Source organism: Pundamilia nyererei, unplaced genomic scaffold (genome assembly GCF_000239375.1).
Source record: "Pundamilia nyererei isolate P.nyererei 1_Seehausen unplaced genomic scaffold, PunNye1.0 scaffold00010, whole genome shotgun sequence".
Taxonomy (NCBI): Eukaryota; Metazoa; Chordata; class Actinopteri; order Cichliformes; family Cichlidae; genus Pundamilia; species Pundamilia nyererei.
Genome location: NW_005187411.1, coordinates 5,089,816 through 5,100,378, shown reverse-complemented (window position 1 = coordinate 5,100,378; position 10,563 = coordinate 5,089,816). Strand labels below are relative to the sequence as shown.

General features: G+C 41.5%; 2 protein-coding genes across 2 annotated transcripts; one reads left to right on the top strand and one right to left on the bottom strand.

Moving 5' to 3' along the window:
- Positions 1-373: 373 nt before the first annotated feature.
- On the bottom strand, positions 374-4,985 carry LOC102204056 (cleavage and polyadenylation specificity factor subunit 3). Its single transcript, XM_005723924.2, has 15 exons — positions 4,678-4,985; positions 4,490-4,553; positions 4,141-4,238; positions 3,907-4,035; positions 3,651-3,828; positions 3,453-3,542; positions 3,200-3,350; positions 2,848-3,023; positions 2,603-2,761; positions 2,013-2,159; positions 1,767-1,919; positions 1,550-1,658; positions 1,261-1,359; positions 962-1,056; positions 374-543 (listed from the first exon to the last, which is right to left on the bottom strand). The coding sequence occupies exons 1-15, from the start codon at positions 4,746-4,748 to the stop codon at positions 415-417; spliced, it is 1,848 nt and encodes a 615-aa protein (XP_005723981.1). The 5' UTR covers positions 4,749-4,985; the 3' UTR covers positions 374-414.
- A 130-nt stretch (positions 4,986-5,115) lies between these two features.
- On the top strand, positions 5,116-9,102 carry itgb1bp1 (integrin beta 1 binding protein 1). Its single transcript, XM_013908408.1, has 7 exons — positions 5,116-5,232; positions 6,773-6,887; positions 6,972-7,050; positions 7,149-7,279; positions 7,402-7,494; positions 7,891-8,040; positions 8,125-9,102. The coding sequence occupies exons 2-7, from the start codon at positions 6,816-6,818 to the stop codon at positions 8,206-8,208; spliced, it is 609 nt and encodes a 202-aa protein (XP_013763862.1). The 5' UTR covers positions 5,116-5,232; positions 6,773-6,815; the 3' UTR covers positions 8,209-9,102.
- The last annotated feature ends 1,461 nt before the right edge of the window (positions 9,103-10,563 follow it).

Sequence of the window (10,563 nt, the reverse complement as noted above, 5' to 3'; positions counted from 1 at the left end):
TCCAGGTGTTTCATGGGTATTCGTGATAACAATCCCATATATAAAGTTCTGAGTGAACTGTTAATATAGTGCATGAGTACTTTGTGCACAGAACCCAATCCATTTGTGCAGTTTCTGGATGCTAGAACATAATAGGTGTATTACACATCCAAAGGTCCTGATTATAGCAAGGAGAAAAACAAAGGGGAACTTAATATGTCATAAAAACCAAAAACTAACAAGGAGTGCATGATCATCAACCAAAAGAAATGATTAAAGAAACAATCTAATGGCCAGAATCACCAAGACTATAACTCCTATGACATCAGGTGGATTGGGGATTTCAACAGCCCTTAGCTCAAATGTCACAGCCAAACTGTTTAATTTCAGGCTTCAAAGTGTGTGTGAACAAACCAGTGTGCGATTTCATCTTACCTACATCCATCTTTTATATGGGTCTATATAACCAAGCTGACCTTTTTGAGCCTTTGGGTTGGACTGCACCTCCAGTACCACGGTGGTGACAGCATCAGCATACATGTCATTTAGAGGGTTAGCTATCCACTGAAACAGCAGATAAAGACAAATTAATAAAACACAAGTCCCAAGCTGTCTCTGAGCATCACAACGTACACTCCCTTTAAAAATCTGTGGCTAGGAGCAGAAATAACCAATCATAAAGTTGTCCCTTAGATTTTATATGGCTACAAAGGAGAGTGATCCAGTCAATAGTCTGCACCGAACCAAACCCAGGATTGTAGTTCACTGGACACATGCACGTGGAAAGCAGCAGAAAACATAAATGAGTAGTTGCTATTACGTGGCACACTGGTGCAGTGTTCACCTTCTTACCTTGTTAAAAGGATTATTAGAGTGTTTCAGTGATATCAAACCCTGTGTCTATCCTCTAAAGAAATACATTTAGGACTCCCAGTTTTGCACACTGGTGTGAAAAGCACAGCGCTACGTTGTGGGCTCTCACCTCTAGCAGCACCATGCCGGCCTCTTGGATTAGAGTGATGTTTTTAAAGATCTTCAAAGTGTTCTTCTCAGTTCCGTCCAGCTCTTCAACATCACCTGAGAAAGACGGTCACCACTACGGGGTAAAAATCACTCACACGCTGACAAAACTCAAAAGGTTGCAGTACGTGTCAAACTGCAACAATGTGGGCAGTTGTGTTTTTTTGTTTCTTTTTATGAGTTTGGATGGTCTCAGACAGTCTACTGATGCATGTAGAGATGGTCATCGAGATTCCCACAGAAATGGTCACGCAGTCTTACCTGTGAGATTCCTCAGATGGCAGACAAGCAGTGAGTAGGGTCCAGTGAAGGGGATGGCCTGGGTCTGTTTCACTGTACTCATGGCCAGCTCTGTGTACGCTGCAGAACAGACAGATCAGGTCAGTACAGCTCCGAGAGGAGGAATGTTTCATTCATTCATTCATAGTCTACTTTGGTTTAGTTTTGAGGCCAAATACCCCAAAACAATGACAGAGCCATGGAGCATCAACGCTACTAAAATGCTTTGGTGGCCCTGTTCTCCATCTGGGGACAATGAAAGTGAACTTACTGGAAAGGTCAGAGGGATTGAGGATGTGGTAGTTGAAATTCTTCTTCACCAGTATGCCTGATACCCTTTGACCCTGAACACACTTCTTATCAGCCAGTGAGCCCATCACCTGAGAAGAGAAGTGTATTCATTTTCAGTGGATTTGTCATTTTTAACAGTGTCATTAAAAAGCATATGCACAATTCGGCGACTGCTGATCACAAAAAGCGTACTGCACCTTAGCCAGCTTCTCTCCTCTGAAGTTCAGCGTGACAGCCTCAGTGTTGCGAGGGTTGTGGACTTCGATGTGAACTTCGTCGTTATCCTCGTACTCTCTGATCAGCGCGGCTTTCAGGCGCGCCATCTCATTCTGCTCCCCATGTACCAGGATCTGAAATTAAACATGTGCAACATTTTATGCAAAGGACAAAAAAAGATGAGTCAAGAGAACTGTGAATTTCACCACACTGCTTTCTTCTCATACCACATGTGGCGGTTTGAGGGCTCTGATGAACTCGCTGGTCTGCTGGTAATCAGTGTGGGCGGAGAAGGAGATGTAGTCCACCGACATCTTTAGCTGCAGCTTCTGTCCCGACATGGTGGTGATCTCCTCGGGCTCAGACATGATGTGCTGTAGAGTGTGCACAGCGGGAAATAACTGAGGACTGATTTTACAATTATCTTCTTGATAAATCATTTAGTCAGTGAAATGATTTAGAAAATAGAATCATTAGAAAATGGCACGTAAATTGCTTTTAGATCCTTCAGTTTGATTGCTTTGCCAAATTAATGACCTAAAAACTTCACATGTTCGATTCATTTTTATTAGAGAAAATGAACAAAGAACACTGAAAACTTTTTTTCCTTCTTCTTGTGGCAACTTAATTTCTTTTCTTTAAAAAATGAGTAATTCCTGTCTTTTGTCACAGCTTCTGAGTTTTAAATTTGATGGCTTGAAAATTGCTGTAAATAACAGCAATCTGGTGCAACTGAATCAGCATATCGATTATTAGATCACAGCATCTTTTCCCACTTTGCTAAGAATTTTTTTTTTCTGTCCCGCTGTGCTCTAACCTTGGCGAGTGTGCCCTCCACGCAGTAACCGGCTATGATAACTCCATTCCTCTTGTCGGTGCACCAGCTCTCAAAGAGCTCCCTGGAGAGCCCGCTCTGCATCATGCCCGGAGACGCCATCACCACGCTGGGGCCAATATCATCAAAGTGATCCATGCTCTGGAAAGAATAGACAGTGCTGCTTTATTTTGGAGAGAGGCAGTCAAGCCTGAGAATATGCACAGGGTTTCTGTGACAGTCTCTACCTTCAGATTGCTGATATGCTTGAAGACAAAAGGGTTGTTGATATTTATGGCCTTGCGGATCTTGTCGTTCATTGCGTTAACATATGTCTGGTACACAGCCATGCACTTCTTGGCCAGGGAAGAAGCATAATAGATGGGGATGTCATGGAGCTCTGGGTGATTCTGCCAGTACTCGTCTGCAAGAGAACATTAAACCCAATCTTACAGACTTCTATGAGTGATAATGGGATAAAGAGAAGACAAATAACCAAAGTCATAACTATCAGAGGAAATTATGTTGAACATTGAGGTTAACAATATTGACACACATTATCACATTTTCAGTATCAGGGAGTCAAACATGACTTCTAACCCAAGATAAGCAGCAGTTCCTGTGCTCGTCCCAAAGCAAACACAGGGATTAAACAGCGACCCTCTCTGTTGACAATGTCATGGACGGTGTTACAGAACCGAGCTTCTCGCTCTTCCCTTTTTTCATGGATGTGAGTGCCGTAGGTGGATTCCTGCAGAAAGACAAATAATAGTTTCTGACTATGTTTCGATCACCTACGGAGCCTTTTAAAAAGGTGTTCAATATGACTTATTATAGTTAAATAATGTCATACTATGATTAAGATGTCAGGTTTGACACTGGGGATCTCAGCTGCCATGAGGTGCCTGTCTTCTTGGCGGGAAAAGTCTCCTGTGTACAGAAGCTTTGGAGGGAAAAGGAGATGGGGATTATACATGTAGGTTAGCTTTTTAAAAAAAATTAAGCGAACAATCCTTTCTTATCATTATCGATTAAACAACAGCAATTTTACTTTGACTCCAGCTATTTCGATCATGAACATAGCAGCTCCCAGCACATGACCAGCGTGGTAGCACCAAAACTTGATCCCAGCCACCTCTTTGACCTCGTGGAAGTTGATTGTCTCTATCTTGTCCATGCTCTCCTCCAGGTCGGTTTCAGTGTAAAGCATGTCGTCTGCCGAGATGTTACTGCAATAATAATAAAAATATGACTGTATGCTGCACTGCAATTAAAAGGTCATTGTCTCTAGGCACCTTTGCCCCTACCTGACTTTAACATAGTCTGATAGGAGCCAGCGGTAGATGGCTTTAGTGGCATGAGTCATGAAGGTCCTCCCTTTAAAGCTGGTCTTCTGGAGGAACCAGGGCAGAGCTCCACAGTGATCCAGGTGGAAGCTGAAATGAGAACACATAAAACCAGCAATAATTAGAGATCTAAACTGTCGTTTCTGTGCAGGAAAAATGTGAAAATGTAAAGGAGACAGGGCAGTTGAGCCTCACTGGCTGATCAGCAGCAGGTCTATCTCAGCTGGGTCAATCAAATCTATGTATGGGAGAGCGTCCATCCCCTCCAATCCAGGGTGAATGCCGCAGTCCAGCTGCCACACACAAATACAGCTTTGTTCATTTAAATCCAATCTGCATCAATGCTGCCTTCGGACATGAAATACTACAATGGCAACTATATGTCAAAATATATAAAATAATAAAATTAATTTAATTGTATTGAATGCATGGAAACAAAAACAAAAAATTGCACTTTGTACTCCTTCAAACAGGTAACCGTAATATAGTTATTATTGCTATTGATATAAGTGTATAACCAATTATTTGTTATTATTTATTTTACCATAATTTTCCTTCCTTTGAACTCCAGGATAATGCATGACCGCCCAACCTCCTGCCCAGCACCGCTGCAACATGAGCCAAATACGGTATCAGTGCATGTATGTGGTTTTATGGTGGCACAATGAATCAGCCATAAAATATAATATTTATATGTATGTGCATATATCTAAAAAATAGAAATTAACTCACAGTGGACGAATCAGGAGCTGGTCGCTTTCCTCGGCAGGGACAATTATCTCTATTTTGCGTTTTGTGGCCATTTTGTTCTAAATTTTTAGTGTCATTTTTAAAATACAAAAAAATAAAATAAAATAATAATAACAAATCCGATAATACTGCACTCAATGTGTTTTCTGAATGAACTTCCGGGGGCGTGTCCAAAATACGCCCGACTGGAATCAAGTCGTGTGACAGAAGTTCCGAGACGGACGTTGGTTGGCTTTTACCAGCTTTGATCTAACATTTATTAAACAACCCGACGCAAAAAGAGGCGCGGCAGTTAAATATATTAGCTCAATTTAGGATTATCTATTTTAAGTTCAGCAATGTATCGACACAATAATCCGTATTATTCGTAGGATTTTTATGTGTTTATTTTTCTTCTGCGTTGCGTCCCCTTTAAGTGGTGTTGGGTGTAGGCTTCAAAGCTCAAAGGGAAGCCGAAGAGTCAAACTGTGGATAAATAGAAAGTGGATTGGAAGAAAAGCAGATAAACGGTACACTGAGAGCACCTCGGTACAACAGGTATGTTTCAAGTCATGTTAGCGTTAGATAATTCACTCTCTTTACAAGCCCCTCCGAGGAAGTCCTCGGCTTGTAACTTTTAAAATGAATGCGACCAAGAGTGAGTAGGATAAGTTTGAGTCACTCAGGTTTTCTTGTAGCTACAGCACTACAAGCACAGAGCAGCTCGTAGTTTGGGTGATAGGCGTCTTAACCTTTGGTGTCTGTAGCCTGGGACTCCGTTAGCTTCATCTGTTTACAGACACGCTGTTCAAGCCGCACCTAAACGAGGCTGTTACAGTAGCAGGTGTAGTTTCCTGTTTAAATGGTGCTCCTGTTTTTAACTTGGTGGTTGTACGCGTTGTTAAATAGTACTGTAACACTATACTATAATGTTAAAAAGTACAAATAATCTCACAAATTTGTGTTTATAATCGATATTATCAATTTAGGCTCTTGTTTGAGTGTTATATCGTCTGTTATTCTGAGTATTCTGGTCCTGAGTTATTTTCAGACTCAGACGTGATTAAACTCAAGTTGAAAGTGAAATGCGGTTTAGCAGCGGTGGTGACTGAATATAGCTTTTCTAGCCTTAGTTTAACTTTGCTTTCAGAGTTCCCAGGACAAGTACACCTTCCTACATGAAGAAACTACTCGAACAAATATCTCACCTTACACTTGTGGATGTTGTTATTTTCATTAGGATGTCTTTTTGTGTGGATGACTCAAGGTTATTATAGTTTAACTAAAACTGGTCTAGAAGACTGAGGGAAAGGATTTTAGTTCGCTAGAATAAAAATAAAGCCCAATTTTTATTTTTATTTTTTTAAAAAGAAACCAACTGGAAACATGTACTTGCCAAAGTAATACAAATTATATAAATATCCAAGAAATCTCATGAATTTCATGAAAGATATTTAGCAGTTGTTTTGAGCCAGCCCTCATTTCTTAATATTTTACTTTCAATGAAGCCACTAAACACACACCCATGAATCTTTTCTTTCTTTAAATTGCCATTAGTGGTTCAGAATGTCATCAGCATGTATAAAGGAGGAGAGGAGAACGGTCCAATGGTGAATGTGTGCAGCCATCTGTAAAACACACTACTCTCTCATGGTTTGGGCTGCTTTTCAGCCAGTGCTGTTGGGGACCTTTTCAAAATTGATGGAATTATGAACACAGAAAAGTACCATCAGATTTTCATCCACTGGGCAGTGCCATCGGGAAAGGGCCTGATTGGCAACGCCTTTATTTTCCAGAATGACAGTAATCCCAAAAACACTGCCAATGCAGTAAAAGTATACCAGGGTAGAGAAACACACAGTAGAACACTATCAGTCATGGATTGGCCTCCCCAGAGCCCAGACCCCCAGTGTCATTTAAGCAGTGTGGGATCATCTTTATTTTTCTTCTTCTCTTATAAGAAAGAGGAACAAACTAGGTATCAATTATTCAAACCGTATATGCTCCTGTGTCCTGCATTTAATTATTTATGGGCTCCATTAACACCTGAGAAGGCAGCCATGCTGCGCGTCTAACTCTGAGCCCTGTGATGATCCAGGTCAGCGGGTCTGGAGGGCTGGATGCGGTCGTCATGGTGAAGGATGTTCCGGAAAGGCAAAAAGCGCCACAGCAGCAGCAGCTCGCAAAGCAGTGAGATCAGCACAAAGAGCAAGGTGGTTAACAACACAAGCATGCAGACACGTGTGTCTTTGCGTTTCATTAAGGCGGCGCTGTCTAATGTTTCTGTCTCACTGCAGTCTGTGGACTCCAGCTTGGGAGGACTCTCCAGATCGAGTACTGTTGCCAGCCTTGACACGGACTCCACCAAAAGCTCAGGTCAGCTTGACTTCCTGTTAAAATTTTGAAGCAGCCTCGCAGTTTAATTTTCTAACTGGTGTTTTTTTTTTTTTGTTGTTGTTGTTTTTTGTCTATAGGGAACAACACATCTGAGACATGCGCTGAGTTTCGGGTGAAATATGTGGGTGCTATTGAGAAGTTAAAGTTTGACATGAGCAAGACCCTCCAGGAACCGCTGGACCTCATCAACTACATTGATGCTGCTCAGGTAAGAAGCTGGAGAAAGATCTGGGCACATTTTAACTTTAACCTTTCTCCTTGGAAACATGCTGTAATTATTCCGATATAAAACAGAGAAGGTACTGCAAATTTTGCTTCCTCTTCTCATAGCAAGATGGAAAGCTGCCATTTGTTCCCGGAGATGAGGAGATGGTTTTCGTAGTGTCCAAGTACGGCGTCAAGGTGGCGTCGCTGGACCAGTGTGTGAGTAGTAAAGGAATAGAAAGGTGGTACACAGTCATTTCGAAGAGTATCCCAAGAACGGAGGAACATTTTGGTGTCTAAACTACAACAACTGAGCTCCTCGGTTACCTGAATTTTAAAAAGAAGAGGTGATGCAACAGGGTGGTAAACATGCTCCTGCCCTCAATGCACTGAAAAATGTTGCTGGCATCAAATTCAAAGTGAGCGTGAATTCTGTGAATGTGCAGTGAAATTTCACACTTCCAACCTTTGATGTGATTTGATTTAACAGTTTAATTTTAACGTAATTTAACTTAAATTAAACATGGCACACAAATGATTTGCAAATCATTTTTGGAAACTGAGTTAACAAATTGAAAAAGACCCCTACTATGTGTTTTTGTTCTACACTCTCAGAATGTGCTGCATCGCCATCCTCTCTACCTGATCGTGCGTATGCTGTGCTACGATGACGGCCTAGGCGCAGGGAAGAACCTGCTGGCTCTGAAAACCACTGACACAGAGCAAGAAGAGTGCAGCATCTGGGTGTACCAGTGCAGCAGCTCAGTAAGTACGAAATGGAAGGTCTTTTACACGGTCACTGTGCGTTTCCTTTCCCTGATGCGTGACATCTGCTGTCTGTCTGAACAGGAGCAGGCGCAGTCCATCTGCAAAGTGTTGTCGGCCTCCTTCGACTGCGTTCTGACATCAGACAAGTCCAGAGGCTCTGAGTGAGAGTTGGGATGAGAGCGAAACATCTGCAAAACCAGCAACAGTTAGACAACCAGCATTGTTATTGGCAAAAATGTTGCACCTTTGCTTTCTTACCCTTCTGAGAGGTCATCTAAAGGGCAGATCTGATGGTGCGTAATCTTTGTTATTGATGGAAAAGTCTAGCGTGAGCTAGCTGTTGTTCCCCTTCCTGTAATCCATCCAGTTAAAACAGAACTGTGGTGAATTTTTCTGAGTCACTTCCCTGGAATTTGTTGTTTTTGGGGTTTTTTTTGCCTTCTCACAATAAATATTAAAAGAAGGTGTAGTAAGGAGGCAAACGGTTGCATTAAATATAGCTTTGGGACACAATGCAGAGCTTTTATAAGTTTAACGTTAAGTGTATTTAATGTATGCAATGGTACTACATAGTGCTAAAACTTTGCTGGCATATGTTAATTCACGGAAGACAATCATTGGATTAACTGCTCGGTACACAGATGTGACAGCTGGCTTCAAGAGGAAATCACTCAAATCCCTCTTCAGGTTTTGAAACCCTGTGAGTGTTTTGTTTTCTAACAGCAGTATTGGTACAATAGTGGTCGCTTTTTGACCAGAAGGAATGTTACAAATATCGCCTGACTTTTTGGACACATTGATCTTAATTTGTGGGATTTATTCATTTTTAAAGATTTACTTGAGCTTATTTTAAATCTTTTTTTTTTAAACTCTTGGTACCAAAAGTGCGATTAGCTGGGAAAAAGTACATTTTAACAGGCTGGTAGCGACACATGTAAGATTTTGTGGGACTTGTTTACAGTTGTGGTACTAACTTGACTTCACCTTGTGAAATAATACTTTGGTCCAGTTGAAAATGTGTGTGAAGAAGGAAAATAAAGACGTGGATCAGGTACAGCAGAGGAGCGTTTTCCTTTTCTTGAGTACGTTTACCAGCAGAGGGAGCTCATGAGACATCATTTAACTCTTAGCTTGACAAGATTGTTTTTAAAATGCAGGTCACGAAATATGGTAATGGAAGAAAAAACACTTGCTGCTGGATCACAAACTCTGAAGAAGAAACACACAGACGCCTTGCACTATTTCAGATTTTATTGTTCCAGTTTGTTTTTCTCCGATTTACTTGCACAACAGAGTTAGAAGTCAATGCAGTGATTCACAGACTGTTAATGAGAATGATTTGAATAGTGTTTGTGTGTGTGCGTGCACACATTAGTATCTGTATTCATGTTTACAGCACACACACAGGCCCAGCTGAGGTTGTGTGACTGCTCATCACCACAGTGCATTAAAAGACATTTACTGCCCGGGTCTACCTGCTTTTTTTTTTTTTTTTTTTTTTTACCCTCCTTTTATTTTCAATATTTTACATTTAAATATCCACAAACAAAACCTGCTCTATTTACACAAACAGATTTAACAATCCAGTGAGTTAATAATCAACACGGTGGAGAGAGTGCGCATCAGCTACCACCCTCTCGCCATTCACAAATCCACGAAAGGCTCCGATTTCAGGTTAAATGCCTAAATATCAACAATATGAACAGAGAGAAAGTTGCTCTGCAACTAAAATGAAGTTAATTACACTATGTTTAATATTTATTTCACAAGGCATTAGATAAACTTGTCTTAAAAGTACTATATGAGGCTTAAGCTGCAGGAAGGGTGTTCCCTCTCTCTCTTTATTTAGCTCATCTGTGAAGAAAAAGTCTCGAGGAAGCAACAAAAGTCACAGAGCTTACTCCCGCTTTTCATCTCATTGCCACGCTCTCATTTTTTTGGCTCCCTGTTATTTGAATATGCTTTCGTTTGCAGCTTATTTCCGTACGGACAAAACATGCACTCGCACATACAAGCACACGCTTCTATTCCTCTAATAAGGCAGATGACAGGCAGAGATGGCCTGAGGTGTCAGGACTCAGCATAAAGGTAATTACTGCCTGTTGCAGCTCCAGTCAGCACTGCATCAGGAGGAAGAAGAGGAGGAGGAGGAGGAATAACTGGAGTGTTGCTTTTGAATATGACCCCCTGCCCCGCAGCTTAAATTGGGGCAGACAGTGTGCATGTGTGAGGGAAAGCCTTGCAGAGGATGCATGTTCCTATTATTCTATGCCGGCTCGGGAAAGTGGACTCTCCCAGGTGTGATGGGCTGGAGGCTATTTTAACATGCAGCATCCCCGTTCTCGATTGCCAGTCCGTCACTGAAATTGGGTCAGGGAAAGGCTCCCTTGGGTGCAACTTCCAGCATATTTTAAGGTTAACTTAGCACCATTAGAAAAACCTCCACACGGGAGGGCTACTACATATGTGGAAAGCTGCACCTAAAAGCAGGCATTTCAGAATTGCTCATGCACAGATATG